General features: G+C 35.6%; 1 protein-coding gene across 4 annotated transcripts in view; it reads right to left on the bottom strand.

The window, feature by feature from the left end:
- Positions 1–23,316, bottom strand: part of EPHA3 (EPH receptor A3) — a 419,590-nt gene that overhangs the window by 292,736 nt on the left and 103,538 nt on the right. For all 4 annotated transcript variants that reach the window (XM_072621658.1, XM_072621661.1, XM_072621659.1 and 1 more), the window contains exon 3: positions 8,203–8,863. In XM_072621658.1, the coding sequence (XP_072477759.1) occupies positions 8,203–8,863 (661 nt within the window). The remainder of the gene's footprint in view (positions 1–8,202; positions 8,864–23,316) is intronic.

Genomic DNA, 23,316 nt, shown 5'->3' with positions numbered 1-23,316 from the left:
TCTTCCTCAGCGGATTGAGTGTCTGAGACTATGCGGAACTCAGGTTTTCCTAGCTCCAGCGCTCTATTCATTGTACCACCTAGTACCTACTGTACCTACCTTCCTAGGCAAACAAAGGTTAAGTGACTGGCCCAGGATAACATAACTAGTGTCTGAGGTCACATTCGAACTCAGGTCTTCCTGCCTCTAGACCAAGCACTCTATCCATGAGTTGCCCCATGAAAGTGACTTACACAGGTTTAAAAAATCATTAAGTATCACAAGTGGGATTTAAATCCAAGTGTTCAGTCAAAGTCCAGAACCCTAACACAATGCTTATATAGACCTTTCAAGACTAGCTATTTTTTAACTTTATCCCTATGAATTAATGTTTCTAGTATTTATAGAACTGCCTGTGAATTACATCTTTAAACCACGGTTCATTACTGATAAAATTTTACTTGTTCTTATTTGTTTTGAGGTCCTTTCCCATGGTGAGTTATGAGTTGCCTGTAGTCCTTAAATTTAACCACCATCATATCTCTTAAGTACATTAGCATTTAAATTGTCTCTGCTCTAAATAATCTGATTTCTGGGATATATAAAACAAAGAACTAGAGTTGTTCTTCAAAAACTTAAGAATGGAAATTCATGGTCTAAATTTAGAAAGACTATTCATTGTCTTACAATCTCCAAAATGAAGGTCTATATCTAGTACAATATACAAGATTTGCTTATTCCTTTTTACTTCCTTATACAGGTTTAAAATATGCTTTCCATATTAGTTACCGTTTAGAGAATTCTCAAAGATGCTTTCATTGACTTTGTGCCTTGAACAAGACATTCCATCTCCCAACTCCAGGCATCATCAACGGATGCATGTAATGCTTGGGATGTTCCCCCTCTCCACTTCCACATCCTGCCTTCCCTACCTTTCTTCAAGTTGCAGACAAAACTCTGCCTTCTAAAAGAAGGCTTTCTCAATCTCCCTTAATCTTAATGCCTTCCATCCACTGATTGTTTCTAAATTATCCTGTATATAACTTGTTCACATACCATTGTTTACAAGTTTTCTCCTCCATTAGACTATTGGTTCTTTAAGAGCAGGAACTGTCTTTTGTTTTTCTTTACATCACCAGCACTTAGCACAGTGCCGAGGAAATAGTGGGCTTTTAATAAATGTTTATTGATTGACTGGCAGTTTTATGTGATTTAGAACTGGTTCCGTTTGGACTAAAATTCTACCATCTTAAGATGCTAATCTCTGCGTGAACTTTTCACTGCCCTCCCACTGTTCAATAATATGTGTCTACGTATGTGTGTGTGTCCTGCTGCTAAATCTACATGATACAATAAGAAAATTTCATTGAGTTGCTTAGCCTACACAGGAGAAAATATCCATATACAATTTAATTGATTCATTCAATTGGCTGGCTACTGAAAGCAATGACAACATATAAAAATGTAAAGGGCATCGTATTCTCCATTACTGGAAATCTATGAGTGGAGGTTGATTGACCACTTTCTAATACTCCTCTAAAAGAGACATCCTTCAGGAATATAGTGTACCAGATGACCCCCTCTAAGGCCTGCTACTTGTCTAGCACTATGAGTTTATGCTTTGTTGGACTTTGATTGGAGAGGAACAGGGTCCTATATGGAACTTAAAAGATGCAAATAGGTTATCACACTTAAACTTCACCAAATGTCACTCCAGTCATTGGAAAATGTGGGTACATCTTCCAAATTCCTAACTTCCAACCAATGACATAATTTGCTTGCATGCTGTATAAAGATGGTAGGCAAACAAAAGAGGAGATTATGTAAAAATTATTTCTGCGACTATTATTTTCAGAAATATAGGTACTTTGCAGAGAGATGAGAAAGTACTTGGATGGAAAGCATGACCTTCCTAAATTTTAAGCTAGTTTGATAGCAAACTGCCACTGGATTATGTCCTTCAGTTACCAGTGATTTCTGTTTTGCCAGCTTCTTCCTCAATTAAGTACCAGGGGAAAGTTCTCAAATAGAAAGAGAAAGATCCTATTCTCACTTTCTGCTCCGTGCTCTTATAACCTTCATTCACAAAGAAAAAAGAAATACCAAGTAATAGAGAAATGGGACTACTTAGGATGTCATTACCAAAAACAAAATTCCCCGTGCTGCTTTCATTTTTCCCAATCAATAAGTAATTTTCTACTTTCTTCTTTTTAAAGAATTCCTTAATACTAGTGTTTTTCCTCTATTATCTCCAATTTATCTTGTATGTATCTTATCTCTTCACAGTTATTTGCATGTGGCTTCCACTATCAAACTGTGAGCTCTTTGAGAGCAGGGTTACTTTTTTTTTTGGGGGGGGGCAGTTAATTTCTTTCTTTCTTTGTATTCCTAAAGCTCAACACAGTGCACGACATATAAGGGACCATTAACAATGCTTGTCGACTATTGTATAACAATGAAGCTAATTGGAATTTAATTTGTGTATATCAAATATAGCTCTAAAAGTCTGTTGCTACTAGCAACAGCTTTAAATACAAACTGTTACTTACACTTTGTGAACATATTTATATCCAAGTATCTATTCAATAATTTTTAATTATTCAGTGAACCACTACTCCCTATAGTAAATGTTTAAGAAGTTGCTTGACACTTTAAGTGTATTATTATAAGTATTGTCACATTTAAAATCTATACAGACTTCTCTATGAAATAGTGAGCCAACAAACCAGTTGAACTCCAAAAAAGGATGGATGGGTAGATGAGAGGAAGAAAAGAAAGAAGTTATAAAATATTACAAATCCTAAATTTGTCATTTGGCGGATATAGACAGTGCTTCGTTCCCTTCTCCCTACATACTTTTCAAGATTTCTCATTCTCTTCTACCCTTTAAGAAATAAGAAAATAATTGTGAGGAGTCACAGATTAAGTAAAAAATAAATAAATAAATAATCCGTCAGTCCCCAAACCTCTAGTTACTCCCTAGCTCATCAGAAATGAAGAAACCCATGGATCACTGGCCTCTGGAGGGTCACCAGAAAACCATCCCATGATGAAAATCTTTCAAAACAAACCAGAATATTTCCTTTTGTTTCTCAGTTTCTCTAATCCTCTGACTGTGAAAAAGATTTTCTGATTTATGTTTGGATCTAAAGCCAAAATCACAAGGAAATCTAATTGCCCACCAAGATATGACCATAGTGTGTCTGTTTTTAAATTATACTCTTAGAAAAATACTTCCTCTTCTCCCCTTCCCCCACCCCTCACCCCTGAGCTTTTGTTATGATTTTCTCTGACTGGATTTTTGTGGTTCTTTTCTTGGAATAACTTGCTATTCCTGCCCACATGTGTCTAATTCTAAACCCAGATCTTTCAACTACTCAAGGGACAAAGGCTGTGAGGTTTCATGACCACTGCAATGTTACTGTGGTGTTAGTGACTTCTCCCATTATAAACCTGAGTTTTTTCAAGAATTTAAAACTTTGTCATAAATATCTCTGAGCCCAATCTTGAGGCAGGAAAGGGAAAAACAACAACACAGTAGTACTTTTTCCCCTTCTTCCAAGACTATTCAGAATTACATTTTGTTTTGGCCTGGGAGTCAAGAGGGTCTTGGGTTCAAATTCTGCTCTCCTTGTATGACCCTAGTCAAGTCTTTTAACTTCTTCTTTTACAACTTTACTTCAAGGCCCTTTATATTCATTTTCTTAAATCTCCATGTGACCATGTCACTGCCTTATTTAATGAATTCCTATTACTTCCAGAATAAAATACATTAGAGCTTTTGTATGGCATTTAAAGTCCTTCATGGACTGGCCCCAATGAACCTAGCCAGTCTTAGTGCACAGAACAACCCTTCTCATTCACTGCAATACAGGAAAAAAATGTTCTGTTCACTATTCCTCATACTTAGCACTCCATGTCTCATCTCTACACCCTACTTGTACTTCCAGGAATGGAATGGACATCTCCCTCACCGTCATCTCAAGGAGGTGTACTTTCTTTCATGGCTAAGCTCAAAAACCACTTTATACATGAGGCCTTTACTTGTCTCCCCAGCTATAAACATGTTGTCTTACCTAGTTGTACTCCAAGTTTCTTAAGAACAAGGACCCTTTTTTGCTTTTGTATGTGTGTCCCAAGAAGCGAGTACAGTGCCTTGCACATGTTGTTTTTGTTTGGTCATGAACAATTCTTTATGACCCCATTTTGGGATTTTTTAGGCAAAGATACTCCTCCAGTTCATTTTTACAGAGGAGGAACTGAAGCAAACAGGGTTAAGTGACTTGCCCAAGGTCATGCAACTACTAAGTATCTGAAGCCAGAGTTGAACTCAAGATGATGAGTCTTCCAAGCCCAGTGTTCTACCCAATGAATCACGTAGCTACCCATAATAAGTGCTTTAAAAAATACTCATTGATTGACCTACTAAGTCAAAGACATAGGGAGTATCCACAGCAGGAATTAGACACTAAAGATCTTCAAAGTTTTAAGGACAAAAAATGTACTTCTGTACTTCTGAATGTATAATAGAATTTTCTAAAATTAAAAAATCCCACATATATAATACATATCTTGATGTGATCTCATATATTATATGTGTGCAATGTTATGTGTATTATGTATGTAATATTATATATAACATAATGCAATATATTAAATATATTGTACACAGATGTCTCAAGAATTTTAAGCTTCAAGAAGTTTAACAAATTCAGATGTACAAATGCTATGACCTTACAAAAACACCACTTGACAATTTATTTAACTGTATTTTACACTTATGAAATTTTGTGAATTTTAATAATAAATTTTTAAATTTTAATTATAACAAGAAAAGTTGTCCCATCCTCTTGTATTGTTTATGTGTTAGGTTTAGGATGAAACTTTCTCAGACCATATCAATAGAGGAGATCCTCCAGCCACCTCAGTCACCTGATCTATTTCCCTTAGATGTTTTTCTTGTAGGATCACTTTCAAAATTGTGGGTATTCATCAAAATCTAGTTCTTTAGATGATATTAAGGCTAAGATTATAAATGCTTCCAATCTCTGAGTATTAGATAATCCAAGTTTTTAAGATGTTCAAAAATATATCAGAGATGTAAAGCACAATGCAGCAATGTTGAATGGATAAGAAATCTATCGATACTTCTACAATTTAAATAATTAACATGTCAAATTTTACTTTTTTTAATTTGTAGCATGTTAAGTTCTGAAGTTATTAAAACTTAAAAACTGCACTAAGATTGAAAGAGCTAGCTGGAGATAACTCTAGATCATTAAAACATAAGAAGTGTCATAGTCTGATCCAATTCTGATGACCTTCTTCCCTTTTCCTGGGTCTGTTTATTTGAAGGAAAAGCCTATCTATGACATATACAAATGAATTAAACCACGCCATTAAACATGTATACCCACTATCTCGATGAAGGCCTAGGCAGCCCTAAAATATTAAAAGACTGTCTCCAGTCCTTTGGCAAGAGGTCTATATACAGGATTTACGGAAGGGTGAGGGTAGAGCGGAACTGCACAGGATAAAAAGCCGTTGAGTGGTTGACAATAAAAATAGGATAAGAGCTGCTATGTACTGATCAGATTTTTCCATAGAAAATAGCAGGGATCTAATAACACTTGGCTCCAATATTTTTCAATGCTACTTCTAAGGCAGTGTACACAAGTGTTACAGCTGGTCTGGAATGCTGGCTGAGGGGGGAAATCACTACCTTATTAAGCTAATATAATAATTAAGGCTTATAGAGAGCTTTGCAATTTGCAAAAAATGTTTTATTTCCTTGGAACCTAAAAATTCTCAGAGAGGTACTATAATTATTCTTCATTTAACAAATAAGAAAAATCAGACTAAAAGAGGGACTATACAGTGTCTACAACATGAATTTTACCCAGGCCTCCTTAATGTAAATCAAGAGCTCTGCCCACTATGCCTCACTCATCCTCTCCATCTCAGCTCAAGTCCATTTCTTGGAGATGGGCAGAGTGAAACACTGTAATTAATTGGTCATTCTAGATAATTGGATACTTTCATAGTTTGACACTTTGAAGAAGCTACGATTTCATTAGTGAGCATTCCTCTCCATTAATAATGAACACAACTGCTCAATGGCTTTTCATCCTGTGCAATTAAACCCTCACCCCCACCATCCTGTAAATCCTGCATATCCAGATATAGTCCAAGCACTGGAGATATTCCTTTGTTCTTTTGGTATCTTAGGGAAACCAGTTTACCTTTTAGGTAGTCTACCTTTACATGGTCTGCCCACCTCCTTTTCTGGACACATCTGTCCTTAACAATGTCTTCTATTCATGTTTGCATATAAGTTAGTACTTAAACATATTACAGCCCATGTATGGCTTGTTTAATTAGTTGCTTTCTTGATAATTTCAGCTATTTGCTGTAACGACATCTGTTTTCGTTAATTCTCATTTCTCATGCAACTTTCAGGAAAATGCATTAAAATATAAGCTTTTAATAATCCTTCTTCCTATCGCAAAAAGTCTGGAACAAAGAGAGGAAACTGTCTGTTCTTAACATCCAGAGAACCATAAGAGTAAGCCAGCAAGGATTAGCAGAAGGAAAAAATAGGTAGCTTTCCTGTTCATCCTGAATCAGAAGGTCTTACCCACAAGGCTTCATCTCTCTATCTTCTCTTTTAGATTTAAATGATTTACATGTGTAACATGCACACACACACATATACACACACACCCTGATTATCAAGCCTCATCTCGATCAAAGTACAGAGGCAAAATTTATCTGTAATGATATTTAAATTAAAGAACTTACTGAATTTTTCTTTAGTGACAATATTGGCTCGACATCCCTTTCAAATATTTAAATAACATGAGACACTACAATCAAAAACAATGTTTACTTTCAGTTTTTTTCATTTGTATAAACAATGTATAAGCAAACTGATATTATGGCTTATTTAGTGCGTTGGGACAGAATCATCAAAGATCAAGGTAGACTCATTGCTTCCATAATGACTCAGTCAATGACTGACTACTCCATGGAAATAACTCCTTTGCACAGAAAACATGTAATCCTAAGTATTATAATTCAGATAACAGTCTGAAATGAGCAACATTCCATTGATTATGATCACCACAATCTTTATAGTTTCATTTGCATTTATATAAATAAGTTAAAATGCCACAGATGTACTTCTTCAATAGCCATTATTTGCATAGTGTGAAGCGTCAAACATTTTGGAAAACAGGTCAATATTCACGTGGTGTGGCATAATTTAAAATGGCAGAAAAAGACATATACACAAATACAAAATAACTTTAGGTCCTGTTTCTATAAAGTCATAAAGCACAAAACACAAGCCAAGTCAAGAAAGAAAATGTTAAGCTCAGCTTCCCTAGGGTTAATTTTTTCACGTAGTAATGTATGATGACTCAAATCAATACAAACGAGACAAATTCATTATCGTTGTCTAAAACTTGAATTGGTCACACAGATAATGTAAAAGCCCAAATGATACATCACAACAATAGATATCACATGATAAAATGTCCTTCATTTTCATTATAAAAAGAATAAACTTCTAAATGTTTAACTCTCAAGGAAAGTTCATCTGGCACCAAGATCTTATTGAAATAGAAATCATTACTTACAGAAATAAGGTAAATATTACTATGGGTTATCTAAACAGCAACATTAGTAGTCATCACAATTTGTCAAGTCTGTTATTATAACACTCAATGAGTGCCAACAGCGTAATGAAGTTTAAAAGGGGGGTAGAATTTGTGTTCTTGGATGAAACAAGAAAAAGTAAAAATGGAAGAAACCAAAGTAGATCATACTGTATTTGTGAAATATGAACATTTATATAATACACAATTTCATTGATCTGGAGCTGGAAGGAATCTCACAGTCCATCTTGTGCAAAAGAGGCCCACAGAAGTCAAGCTGCTTAGAAGGTAAGAGGTAATGAGGTAATATAAATCAGAGATGGGATTTTAGTTTGGAAACCAGCTCTCTTCCTACTATACAACAAATCTGGAGTTACTCTTTTTGGGGAGTCATAATTTATATTACCAAAGCAAAAAGAAAAACAAATCATTTTTTTAAAAAAATTATAATCCACTTAAGTCATTTCATGTAGATTTGAAGGTAAACCAAACAGTGTTTTTTCTAAGGTAAATTCCTAACTCAGAAACAGAATAACTGTAAGCACTGATTAAATCATAGTGTTACCTTGACAGACATAGCCCCTTTCTTCATGGCCAGCATTGCATAAGCACTTGCCAATGGGCACCAGCCATTCCCCTTCTGTGCTGCAGTACATTCTGGGTGGTTCCTCCTCCTTGGAATTATTAACACAAGAACCTCGGACTTCCACCAGGGATTGGGAGTCCATAGGTACTGTATCTGGAAACATTGCCAAGTTCTTCACTGTAAAAGGGCACTTTTTAAAGTACACCCTCACAGATACTAAGGCAACACAGGCACCAACATCTTGAAAAGCCAAATAAAAGCCTTTCCTGTTCACTGGGCCTACCTCTCGAACTTCAGTGTTGAGTTTGAGAATACGGTCCCCCAGGTCCATCTGTGTGAAACTTTCATCAGCTGCAATTGTGTCAATCTTGGTAAATTGATGTTCTCGGAATTTGACCCCATGGTCATCATCTGACTCCATGTAGTAGAGGTTGAAAGTCTCCTTGCAAGTACCCAAAACCAGTGGGATACTATTGCAGTCCCTTAGCGTAAACTTGAGTTCCACATAGATCTTCTGAGCTGAATTTCTTGGGACCCAGTTTGTTCTCAGCCAATTATTCTGACTATGATCCATAACATTGCACACCTGGTAGGTCCTGATAGGGGTGTAATGCTCATCAACCCCACTGATCTCTTCCCACTAGTTTCAAAAAACAAACAACAAAAGAAGAATTGACATTAATAGAATGATTATATTTGAAAGGAGATGTCAGTATCTAGGCCATTTCATAGAAATTATTAATACACACCAAAATAAAAGACACCATTATTTCTGCTGGTGCCATTACTTTTTTAACAAGTCTCCTTTTGTGTTGTTTCTTCTTCATTTCTTTTGTCTTAGTACAGATTCTTAATACTATTTGTCTGGGTTTTTGTCATAGAATCTCAATATAATTTTCAGATTCCATTTTCTTCTACTTCCAATTCATCATGTATGTCAGCACCAAAATTATCTTTTTCATGTATATAGATTGAATCATGTTACTCCTGTTCTCAAAATTCAGTGATGTCTTCCTATTGTCTATCAAGTACAAATCAAATGCCTCAGTTTTAATTCAAATTCTTTTACTCTAGTTCAACCCTAGCTTACAAACCTCTGTCTCTTCTTTTCTTTCATACACAAAATGGAATAGCCTCTACCCTCTGAACTTATACTGCACTTTCCTGCCACCATGTCTTTGTTCACATCGTTTCCTACCACTTTAATCCTCCCTCCTTATATTTATCAGTTTATTCCCCTGATTTCTCCTGTTAGTACCACCTTTTCTAATGAGCCTCACAAAGTGCTTTGATACGTACTTTTATAAAGGACTTACCATGTCTCACACTAATCTATATTTTTATGCTTCCATGAGAGCAAGGACTTAAATTTCTCTTTACTCTACTATAGGTCATAGCACATGGTAAAAGGACATTGTGATATAACTAAAAGTATGTGGGATTTATTGTCAAAAGACATGTGAGATCAATCACCACTTCTCACAATTACTTGCTGTTTGAGTAGGGGCAAGTTACACAACCTCTCTGGGCCTCAGCATCACCTGTCTTGCATGATAGCGACAATCAAATGAGATTACATAGCTCACCTTAAAGTGCTATGTAAAATGTCAGCTGTTACTATCATGAATATTTCTTGCTTGATATCTGTTTGTTGAAATGATCAGTATTAATCAGCATTAAAAATTCAGCCATTACTTGTCACATAGTTTTGTTAAAGCGCTAGACAGGAATTCTTTTAGATTTAAAAAATAATCACAATTCTGGAAAGCTAGTTCTTGGCCTAGAAAAAGACTGTCTTCTGTTATCTATGAATAAAATCTAGATAATAAATGAGTCTCTCACCGAAGTTTAGTCAAATCTTCTATGCTTCCTGGCACAGATTATCCTTTAGGTAACCAAGATTCAAGTAGATTGCATGGCTTCATAGCTCAAAATCAAGCCCAAAGTAAATAAGGAGCAATCCCATGTCTATGCAGAAGGGATTAAAAATTATTTTACCCAAAATCTGATCTAATTTAGGAAAAAGAGACTAAACTTCCAGAAATCTATCAAGATGTTGATCTTTTCCCAGGAAAAACTAGGTTTGGCATCCAACCTGGTGCGCTGCCAAAGAGCTTTGAATCATCATGATAACAATTCCTGTCTTACCATCTTTGCAATTAATTTTCTATAGACAGAAACCACAAGGATTGAATTTGAAGGATTTAGTCATATCAAGTGATGTTCAATGACTCAAAGCAAACTTTGGAATAATCCATTAGAAATAAGAGAGAGACAACATAAGGCAATTGCATCTAATCCCACTACATATAGTAGTCACCTTCCATAATGAATTTAATAAATATGAAATAATGCAGGTAGAGTTACGAAAAATTGTACAGACATTTATTTGTTTCAAGTGAAATGGGCTAGAGAAGACTGTCAGCTATTTTTCCTAAGGGCTTTGTGTAGCAGCCACCTCAGCACCAATGGAAAGCCATAAAATGGAGAACCCAGGAAAATCACAAGATCCTGGAGGCAATTGGAGCTCAGCTTGAGGGAATGTTTTATCTTATTGAGAAACATGATGGGTTCACATCAAGACTTTAAAATTTTCATATCCTAACACCCCATCATTTATGTGCCATCTATTTTTTATTATTTATATTTTAAAATATAGCTGCTTGTATTTAATTTAATTTAATTTCAGTAGTACAGACTACTTAAATAGCCTCTTAACTACTCTCCCTGATTCCACTTTCAAATCTTTTAAATCTATTCTGCAAACCAAACCTACCTAGGAAATGACATGAAATAAAATGTAGAAGATGCAAAATAGAAATTGCTTTATATAGTGTAATATGTCTTTTCCTAATTTTGTTCTTAGAATGTTCCTGTGAATAAAGTCTGAGGAGGGCAAAATAGTTACATATTGCTCCTGGGAATTTTGTAAATCAAAAATTCTCTTTCAAATCTAAGATTTCCAACCTTGCACCATGAACAAACATTCCATAAAAATCATTCTATACAAAGTATCACATAAGAAACTGTTGGAAGCCTGGCAAAGATGAGTGCAGAATGGACAATGTATGAATTTTTACTAACATCACATGTAAAATCCATATATATATATATATATATATATGCCAGGAAAAAATGACAAGTTCCAGGAAACCGAATTTGTAACAAGTACTTCAGTGTCTCTACAATGTTTGTTTCTACGCTTTCACAAAATTTAGTACAATGTGAATAAAAAGCCAGGGGGTAATTTGGAGGTTCTGTGCATAGAGCACTGGGCCTGGAGTGGGACAACTCCTTTTTAGGAGTTCAAATCTGGTCTCAGACACTTACTAACTATGTGATGCTGGCCAAGTCACTTAACCCTGTTTGCCTCAGTTATGCACCTGTAAAATGATATGGAGAAGGAAATGGCAAACAACTCCAGCATCTTTGCAAAAAAAATTGAAAATGGAGACAAAAAGGAGTGTGACATGACTGAAAGGTAACAACAACAAAAACAGAAATATAAACTCAAGAGAACATAGTGCTTTCTGTGCTCCACCTGGAAAAAAATGAGATCGTTAACACCATTATTCACAAAATGTGAATTTATCTTCCAATCATATGTAAACATTACACAACATGCTTTCATTACACATGTGCAGTAGAATTCACCGCAGCCATCTAAAACTGTTGTCTGCTATGAGCACCAATGGGCTATACACTAAAAAAAGGAATTGCTCAATGGCGAGCTTCAATGACTTGATGTAAAATATTATTTTAATCATGGTTATCTTATTGCGGTTTAATATTTTTCTTCTCAATTCTAATTTGGCAAGCTAATCCAAGCACTTGGATATCGAAACATAAATTGCCAGATAATGCAAACAGCACTGGTATGTTCTTCACATAAAAGGTTGCAGAGAGCAATTATCACTTCATTAATTTGTAATGAAGACTAAATTGCCTATAAGTGATGGTAGACTGTCATTTCAGACCACTTGCAAAAACAGCAAATCCTCTAGCATTGCCATGCAGTAAGGAGAGCAATAAAACTCTGAAGTTACCCTTTGCTTAACAATTAAAAACACATACACTGAATGAGACTACCATTTTCACGCTTGCTTTCGTCATATCAATAAATGGTCATGTTTAACTCTAGCTTCCTATTTCAGAAACATTTGTTTCTAACGATGTTTCTAACTCTAAGGGATCATGACCTTTACAGGGAACTTGTTTTTCAGTCAGGATAGCTTCAGAGACCTAAGGGAATTTTCAAATTCCACTTTCCCTAACAGTGGCACACTTTGTTGTCACCAAGACAGTTGAGGAAACATATATTTTAGAAACATCTGTGTTATATTCATAATTTGTTATTAATTCATCATAGCCATGCAAGTTTTTTCCAGATCAAAAGTCAGCTCTGAAAAGAGAGATGATATACAAAAACGATAGGGTGTCTATCTCCTTTCTTTCCAGTTGGAGAACACCTCTGTCAAGAAACACTGCAAGGAATTTTAAGAAGTTACATTTTCATTTAACAAAGGGAGATACAGACTCATAAGCTAATTAAAGGATTTTCTTGCACACATACACACACATACACACACAGACCCCAAATGTGCACGTGCACACATGCACATACATATAAGCACACACACACACATTCAAGGTAAAAAATTCTAAGCTCTAGCCTTCAGATTTCTAATCTCAGTGCTCCCTTAGACCTCAGTGTCACATAATTGGTTATTTTGCTCTTCTCTGGATAGATAGAACAAGAAATCTTCCAATCCATCCCCCTTCTCCCTAGAGAAGCCATTCTGAAATTGATCCACACAGAAGGAATCATGACCTTTACAGAGAACTTATTTTTTAGTCAGGATAGCTTCAGAGACCTAAGGGAACTTTCAAATTCTACTTTCCCTAACAGTGGCACACTTTGTTGTCACTAAGACAGTCGAGGAAACATATATTTTTAATAATTAATTGGTTAACATAATAACTATCATTCTGATAAACCTTAAATTATGGTAATTACAGATTTACACTCAGTATTTAATTGTCACTGGAATAACATTGCTGACTAGTTGCTGCTGTCATTAAGATACTTTAGGATGGAGTACTGAAAAGCCCTTAAAGTGTCTTTAAACATTTAAAAAAGTTATAGTCAGTTATAGTGTTGGCATTTGCAAAACCAGAGACAAAATGAATGCTTACCTCCATCACAATTTACCTGGTGGGAGTATATCAGGAGTAGATGCATATGGTCAATAATGAGTATACTATTTGGAGAAAGGACAACCTCACTTCTGTGAATCATAGGATCGTGGAATTTAGAGCTGGAAGAGATCTCAGAAGCCAATCTCTCATTTTACAGTTAAGGAAATCAAGGCCCACATGACTTAAATGACCTTCCCAAAGCGATATTGCTATTACGTGTCAGCCAGGATCTGAACCTAGGTCTTGTCATTCCAAATCTAGTTCCTATTCCATTGTACCACTAAGGAGAAAGGATAACAAATACGTCAAGAGACCTGAGTCATCATTTTGTCGTTGCCACTGACTCACTGTATGAGACTGGGAAAGTCAATTTGCCTTCTCTGAACGTTGGTTTCCTCACCTATATAATGAGGATTCTGAACTAAACTATCTAAGCAATTCTTTAACTCTAAAATTATGATGAAAGAAATTGTTTGGATTTTTAGTAATACATTCATAACATGTATTAATCTTTTTGGATACGGTGGGTTCTAGTAGGAAGAACATTGATCTAACAGGCAGAAGACCTATGTTTTAGTTTGATCTCTTTCACTACCAAGCTACATGTTCGTGAAAAGGTCAACTGACTGTTCATCTTCAGTTTCCTCATCTGTAAAATCTGGATAAGATATCTGCAACCTCATAAAAGCTGAATGGTATTACTGTTAATATAGAAAGTATTATTTATTAATGGACTATTCTACTTTGTATCTGCATGTAAATTCTACACCTACTAAAAGACCTAGAGTAAATGATTCATTCTTAATAGTGTTTACTTTAAATTTATATTTTAAAGTATGTGTATGCACATGTGTATGTGTGTGTGTGTGTATGTAAAAAAAGCATTTAAACCTTCTGTTTTGATGCTTGGGATTCTCATCTTTGCTTTTCTATAGCAATCTGAATGCATATCCATCACACACACACACATATATATTATATATATATATATACATTATATTTATATGTACATAAAGAGAGAGAGAAATTACTACACAATTATATTACATAGCAAAAAAAGAGGCATAGGCTAGTTAAATGTGCACTCTGAGTATGTATAAAAATGTTCAGCATAACCCAGTAAAATACGATATTTTTGTTATTCAACTCTTTCAGTCCTGTCTGATAATTCATGACTCATGTAGGGTTTTCCTGGCAAAGATCCTGGAGTGGGTTGCCATTTCCTTCTACAGTTCATTTTATAGATGAGGAAACAGAGACAAAGAGGGTTACGTGACTGGCCCAGGGTCACACAACGACCCAAGTTTCTAACACAGGAAGATGAATCTTAATGACTTCAGGCTTGGTACAATATCTACTATGCCACCATCTACTACCACCACCATCTGTTGATGCTAATAACTGGTTATTATAGTCACTGAAATATTTGATTGTACACAAAACACATACTTAGTCTTTATAAAGACAAATTTGTGCTGAAACATTTGGAGAAAAGCGAAAAGAAAATCTATGATATATATATATATATATAATATATATATACACATATATATGCATATTTTACAGTTAATCTCAAGTGCCAAATTTGAAAATTAAAAAGCTGATAAAGGAAATGTGTTTTATCTAACATGAGGCCTTGATCTTAAATAATCAAGCTGTAGTTTGTTTGACAGTACCTACTAGTGACAGGTAATATCATAACCCAACTTTTATCAAATGCATACATACCTATATAAACAGCAGGGTGAGATAACTTTCCAAGAGCTAAGAGTGCTGAGGTAGGGAATGTATAGGAAGTACAAATGCTTATAGTCTAGGGAAAAGTTGAGCATGAAAATAACTGACACTAGAAAGTGAATTCTGGAATCTGGAATGCAGTGCAAAATGCAAAGAGTAAAAGTAAAAATGAACTGCTAGACAGAGGCTCTCTGCCAGGAGACATTACACACGGATGCTGTACTAGAGTGGCAAATATTCCAAGGGATACTTACAATCCAAATTCCTTTATCACGAGATCAATCTGTTGCTGGACTTTTTTTTTTCTATGACAATTTATTTCTAGTTTGATAAGGGAAGTTCATTTGCCTTATAGAAATTTAGAATCTCTTTTCTTGGAAAATCATCATAAAATGATGGCTTATTTGTAACTGAGCACCATCAGAAAAATCCTATATGTAACAATGATTCTCCTATACATATAGAAGAAAATTCAACAAAGAGTAGATCAACATGATTGTCAGTTTATCCAGCAAATTGCTAATGTTAACATTGTGGAACTATGAGATTTCTCCCAATGTCAGGCACAAAGAACGTATTTAATTAATGCTTGTTAAACTGAATGAATTTAGCACTGGAAGTAACATTACAGATAATCTGATCCAACACCATCAATTTATGAATAATGAGATGTTTTATCCATATGCGAAATGCCCATAATATCTCACACTAATCATATGACATTCATTCAAGGACTTTCTACATATATATATATATATAAACATAAACAATATTAATATTTGAGCAATCACTCTTTCTTATAAATTAGGTAAGTGATAAGACTATCATGATGGACCTTCTGAACAAATGTTAAATATAAGAGTACAGTTCAAATGGATTCCTCCCAACCCAACATATGAATGCTGAAAAATAACGGTAGGAAAATCTTCAAAGTACATTTTAACTAATTTGGGAATGAAAACTGTGCTAAGATGGGCATTTACAAGACTATTATAAATGACAAATGGCTTAGAAATTAATGCAATAGCAGTGACAGTGTTTCATTTAATATGAGTTGTGAGATTCATGCAATTTCCTGCTATGATAATGGGTTACAGCCACAGCAATTCATCGCAATTTTAAAGATACCTGTGGTGAACTCATCAGCAGAAATGAAATTAACTTGTGTCGCTACAATACATATGCTAAATTTTACTGATCTTGTGTAAAGAGCTGAAGACCAAGGTTCTACTATCCTTCTTCCTCCTTTAACAAAAGCAGCATGAATCTTTGAGCTTTTCATTCTGAAAGTGAGCCCCTTTTAAATAAATTCAGTGGCACGACAGTCAAGCATTAAACTGTCCTTAAAGTCTACAGGAGTTTTTCTCCTGTTCTGTCCCAAATCAGATGCAATTAATACTGCATAGAAGTCATTTAACTCTTTAATTGCTACTTTATATTATTCAGAGTTCAAAATAATGTAACATTATTTTTTACTATTGATCATTTGTACAAAAATGAAAGGTAGTATGAAAATTGCTGAAAAACAGTTCATATTCTCCAAGATTATAACAGTACTTTATAAATATTTCTCTCACTTGCTTTTCAAGTTAATTCTGTGATGCAGGTAGTCCAAATATTATTCTCCCACATTTTTGAAAGAAGAAACTAAGGAATTGAGAGGTTGAAATGATTTTCTCCAGGTCATACCTAGAACAAGTGATCAATGTAGGATTCACACCCAGGTGTTACAGCTGTGATAGAGTTGTTTTTCAGTTATGTCTGACTCTTCCTGATCCCATTTGGGGTTTTCTTGGCAAAGGGAATGGAGTGGTTTGCCATTTCCTTGTCCAGCCCATTTTATAGAAGAGGAAACTGAGGTCAACAGGGTTAAATACCTTGCCCAGGATCACACAGCTAAGAAGTGTCTGAAACCAGGTTTTAACTCACGAATATGAGTCTTTCTGACTCTAGGTACAGCACCCTATTCTCTGTGCCTTCTAGCTGCCCCAGATATTATGGACTCTACATCTAATCTTCTTTCCACCAGGGTTCCAGGGCTCATTGTTTCAACTGAACACCTCAATGTCCTTTCATAGGTTAAGACGCAGAGTATTCACGGCTGTGTCTGTGGACTTCCGTCACAGACTCGTGATGAAGAGTGCTCTTTTCTGTACAGGGAGGCCTTCTAGACGCTCTTGTTTATAACCTGCATTGTATTGATTGTACCAAGATGCAGAACATGGCGGAAAATTGTGGAAGATTCAAAAGCACTCAAAGGAGCTGGGCCTAAATATATATACAAGAGAGATGAAGTGGATGAAGACAATTGATGGAAAGGTTTCAAAATCCACTTGAATGGCACACCTATGAAGCTTCTTTATCAGAGAGTACAGGCAAAGAATTTAACGGGGCCCAGAGTTCAACATGAAGCAGGGAGTGAAATGAATTACCTTCGGAAAACTGCGAAACTCCTTTACTGATTTGATGCTTCCTATGAAATTAATGGCCCATCATTTCCTATCAAATCAATGGCCTTGTTGCTATACAGTGAGACTGAGGATTCAACTGTCTTCAAACAATTAAAAATTACTATTATGCAGAGTAACATAGTACACAAGAGCAGTCTGTACAAATAACTAATGAAGAACTCCATAGGAGATTAGGAGTAAAAGAAATTGCATTATAGGAAAAGAAGATGGACCAGTAACATGGCAAGAACAAGAGAAGATAGGTAGAAAACTGGAGTGCTCCATTGGTACTTTCATAAAGTCAGGAGAAAGTGAGGAAGGTCTAAGGAAATTGGGTGGACCACTGGGGAAAGAGGAGGGAATATGGACAAGAATCAAACAAGATGACCGTCAACGTACAGATTTCTGTGATTAAAGAAAGTTCCTGAATCAATAAAATGATAGATTCATTTTAAGTATGCCAATAAGACATAAAATAGTGTTTTATAAAAGTATACTCTTGTGAAAACTGTTCTCTCAGAATTATAATAAAATATGAAGTATGCATAATTATTCTTATTTGGCAGAGGTAAAATGCTGTCCAAGTTTCCGCTATTGAAGCTGAATAAAAAATACCTAAGATTTTGGTTCACGTTGTTTTCTTTCAAGTTAGACTTTTTATAAGGTCATCAGAAATTATTCTGACAAGTGTGGTTTGTTCAACTGGATCTATACTCAATAAATATAATTAATTTGAAGAGATAGCTGAGTACTTGATGTTTTATATTTTCACTGAGTAAGCCTTCTACTTTATTCCATAATATGAATCTCATTTCAATGGAAAATATATAAATTTAGATGTTTTTTGACATATCCATTTGCAGTAATTAAAAAGCATACTGACCTTAAAAAAGTTTTCCATCCTTCTTGTTTCCAACATGGGCCATTTGACCCCTCCTTAGGCTGTTTGGTAGCCCCTTAGTCCCAGAAGCTCACCATACTGGTGACAAGTTTAGTCAACGTACCTAATATACCTTATTACCAATCAGAACTTTTGACCTCAAGCGATCCATCAGTCTCAGTCTACCCAGTGACAGAAAACATAGGTGTGTAACAATGTGTTTGATCCTTTGCTTTCTTCCTATAAAAATGTCCCAATCTGCCACACTAAATATTGTCATAAACCTATAGACAATTTCTACAAAGTCGTTAAACAATGGTATTCACTATGCTTAATCTATTAATTATTAGAATAAGATGTATAAGTAGTGAAATATATGGTTGACACACTCCAAATGAACAATTCTTGCAAATGACACTCAAAAATATTAAATATTTACAAAGTAATGCACATTGTATATTAATGTGTAATATCCAGTGAGTGTGAATGTACAGTGTGTGTGTGTATGTGTGTGTGTGTGTGTGTGTGTGTGTGTTTAATCATGGGTAGAGTTTTTCCTAAAAAGGTATTTTATGTAGGTCAGAAAAGAGGAGAGCCTTATAGATGGAGACAAGAATGTAAATAGATATATAGACAGAAATAAGCAAATATGGTCATTAGATAGAAATGAAAATAAAAGAGCTTGAGAGATTAAATTTCCACTAAGATTTTAAAGGTTTGCAGGGATATTTTATATATGTGTGCATGTGCATGTTATGTATGTGTATACATACATACGTGTGTGTGTTTGTTTTATAACACTAAACATTACAGGAAACATAGTAGGCATTGTATTAGCTCTTGTTGAATGAATGAGTAAATGAACACATCCTTATTTAATGAATGATTAAAGTAACAAATGATTAAGCAATACTACTGGATTACTCCAGGTTTATAAGCAAGAGAATATCATGATAAAATGATGTTTATACCATTCTTTGTATACATTTGTTGTCTCCCTGTTAGACTGTGAGCTCTTTGAGGGAAGGGATTCGATTTTGCCTTTCTTCATGATCCCTGCACTCAGTCCAAGTCAGGCACATAGTAGGCACTTAATGAATGCTTACTACCAATCCAAGTCCAGCACTTTTCTATGATACCACATTGCTTCCTGGTTGTCAATAATTTATGATTTCTGTCTGTGTTTGCAAAGAAGATCATGACCATCAGAGAAATGATGACATGACTTGCACTTGACTTTGTTTTGAGGGATGGAGGGTTGTGCAAGGTCACCAGCCTCACTTTCTCCTCATGAGCCATCTGGGTCCATCAATGCATCAGGATGACTGGAGATGGCCCAGGATGCAATAGGAGACCTTGGCCTTTTTAGGCTGACCTTTTCAGGCACTCATTTAGAGGGAGGTAGCTTCAAGCTGATACACAGTGGATCACTACACAATTCTCACTGTGGTAATAGAAAGGCAGCAAGGTGGTGCCATAGTGCATAGAGCTCCAGCAATGGAGTCAGGAAGACATCTTCATGAGTTCAAATCTGACTTCCAACTCTTAAGAGTTGCATGACCCTGGGCAAGTCGCTTAACTCTGCCTCAGTTTCTTCACCTGTAAAGCTGGAGAAGAAAAAAGCAAACCACTCCAGTGTCTGCCAAGAACACCCCAAATGAGGTCACAAAGAGCCGGACCTGACTCAACAACATGTTACAGAATCTTGCTTGATTTAACGTATTGTGTGGAAAAAGAAAACTTCTAAGGCTATAGGTATCAAACCAAAGTCTTCTTTGAAAATAACAGATATAATCTGGTCTTGTCTTATGTCCCCTTCTCAGTCAGTCCTGAGATTGTGGGAAAATGTGGCCTGTTGTTAAGCGCTGTCTGCAAAAGAATATTTTACTAAGAATATACCTTCAAAAGGCGTGTTCTCATAAATATTATTATTTAAAATATGAATATTCTCATAAAATAAAAATTTTATGAATACATACGATTATTTTCATAAAGATTATTATGTGGAAGTGAGAAAGTGGGCATATAGTTAAATCTGTGATGCTTTCTACTCTTTTGGATCAACCACTGAGAAGCAGCAGCGCCAGGCAAGGGGAGTCAAGGGCCCTCATCTTAGAACTCAATCCATGGGCACCTATAAAAAGGTATATCTGCAACAGAAATTTCTTTGGCGTATATTAAATATTAAATCAGATTCATTTGGTCCTCCAGGCATTATTTTTAACAATCCACTGGGTATTAACTTCAAGCTGCTTCCGTTGCATCCTGGGTCATCTCCAGTCATCCTGATGAATATCTGGTCACTGGATCCAGATGGGTCTGGAGGAGAAGTGAGGCTGGTGATCTGCACAGCACTCCCTTCCAAAAAACAAAGTCAAGGGGAAGTCATGTCATCATTTCTAAGGACTAACACAACCTGTAAATAGAGCAAGCTGCCTGAGTGGGAACCCACCTAGTTGGGTAACAGCTCATACTCTCCTTTCTGTCTCTCTCTCCCCTTCTTTTGGGGTTTACTGACTAGATTTCCTTTTCCTTCCTTCCTTCCCTCCTTCCCTCCCTCTTCTTTCCTTCCTTCATTCCTTCCTTTCCTCCTTCCCTCCTTCCTTCCTTCCATGTCATTCCCTAAACCTTCAACCCAGTGCACTCTGAAGTACATAGACCAGATGACAAGAGGTCCCTGCCCAAGCTCCACTTAATGACTGGCTTAGAATGATTATCAGTAGAAACAGTTTCTGTTCCCTCCCAGGTAGATTTAGTTATTTTTTTCTTTTGTTCCCCCTCCCCCTCTTTCTCCACTCCAAAAGAATGTAAATTTGGATGGCCAAAAGATTCCCAGTTGACTTGGGTTTTACTGTCCCTCCCCTTCCCTAAACCTTGAGCCTACTGCACTCTGTAGCTCAGACACCATGGGGCCCCTGCCCCCTGCTAAAGGCTCTCTTCTGAACTCTCCTGGCTTCAGAGTGATTATCAATAGTAACTGCTGCTGTTTCCCTCCCAACTTAATGTCTTTTTTTTTCCTTTCCTTCATTAAAGGGGCCATACCCTGGCTACTTCTTCAACAGGCCTATTCAATGAAAGGGCGTTGCCTCACCCTAAGTGAGAACCTGCATAGACCCTGGCCTAAAGGGGGCCAAGGTTTCCCAGTGCATCCTGGGTCATCTCCAGTCATCCTGAGCTTAATAAGTGTTTATTTTATGGGCATGGTAGGCACTTAATAAATGTTTATTTCATAAGCATAAGAAAAAGAAATTACCTGTCTAGGGTGATAATGACAGTGAGTTAGTAAGACAGCTTTGATCTACATCTAAGGTTATTAGTTTGAACCAGTATCTTAAGCTAGAGGGAGATGGCTCTGGAGGAGAAGTGAGGCTGGTGGCATGCACAGCCCTCCCTCCCTCAAATCAAAATCAAGTGCAAATCATGTCATCATTTCTCTGATGGCACGGTCTTCTTCAAAAAGGAAGGATGAACAGGACAATAGAGGGAGGTAATGCCCATATAGGGATAGAAACAGTTTGCTCATATTAAATAACGTTTTATTTTTCTCTCTTCCTGTTTATGACTTAGTATTAAATTAGCTTTCACCTTCATCTTTAATAATAATAATAAATCATTAAATAATAAATAATCAAATATTTGTATTCATACATTTATTTATTAATCTTTTATTATTATTTATAATGAATAAATAAATAATAGATTATTAAAAATAATAATAATAATAATAATAAAAATTTTCAAAGAAAGAACTTCTAACTGATACATTTAGAATGACTCCTGAGATTTGTCTTTGGAAACTCCTTTTGAACTTAGGCTTCAGTAAGGGTTGAAACAAAGGTGAAGTTGAAACAAGGTGAAGGCAAGGTAGCTATGGTTTCTCTTTTTAGATTCTGTGGCTGTTATTAACAGTCATTCACAAAATTGTATTCACTATCAAAGACTTATGGCTTACCCTAAAATATCAGCAAAGAATTTTCAATAGATCATTTGTATTTATACAAATAGTGCTTAAAGTCTGTATTTTAAAATGCTCTCATCGTGATCCAGGAGGCAACTGGTTATAGTTAAAAGAAAAGAACAAGCCTTCTACTTGTTTATGTTCATGTTGTTGCTGGTTAGGAAACGTTTTGTAGAATGTATCATGTTCAATTTCACAATCCAAAGGGAGTGGCTGCAGAAGAAACCACCATCAGGTAAACATGATTAAACTGAGGAAGTAAAATAGTATCCACATGTTGCATTTTAGAAGTAAATGCAAAGCATGGGACTCTTACGATGGACAAAGAACATTTTTTAGAGGGAAATGAAAAAGTAAACATTTTGAGCTTGAAAAAAAGTGGTTCAATACTCTGCCTTTAACAATTAGATCCAAAAAAAAAGTGAAAGGAAAAAGGAAATGAAAAAAGGATGAAAAGGATGTAGGAAGACTTTTAAGAGTAGTGTTCAAAGGTATTTTCCCCAAGATTACATTTGGGAAATTGCTTAGCATTTTCAATAATTTTTAGCTACTCCTGTGCAAAACAAACAAATAACTTCTCCCCTCAACTCCTTATAAAGCACAATTTAGTACCAATTTTATTCTGATGATTCATCAAGAAAAAATATAATATCATTTTTAAAAAATTAAGGAATAACCAGAGACTTGGTGTGATACACAGTTGGCTACAGCAAAACAGTAGAATGACTTAGTCACAAGAAACTGCATAAAAGATTATTGTTGTTGAGCTGTTTCAGTCATTTCTGACTCGTAGTTGCCCCATTTTCAGGTTTTTGTTTAAATTTCTTGGTGGGGGTAGATAGTAGAGTGGTTGGCCATTTTCTTATCAG

The sequence above is a fragment of the Notamacropus eugenii genome, chromosome 6 (assembly GCF_028372415.1).
Source record: "Notamacropus eugenii isolate mMacEug1 chromosome 6, mMacEug1.pri_v2, whole genome shotgun sequence".
Lineage (NCBI taxonomy): Eukaryota > Metazoa > Chordata > Mammalia > Diprotodontia > Macropodidae > Notamacropus > Notamacropus eugenii.
This window is presented reverse-complemented; position numbering and strand designations above follow the sequence as displayed.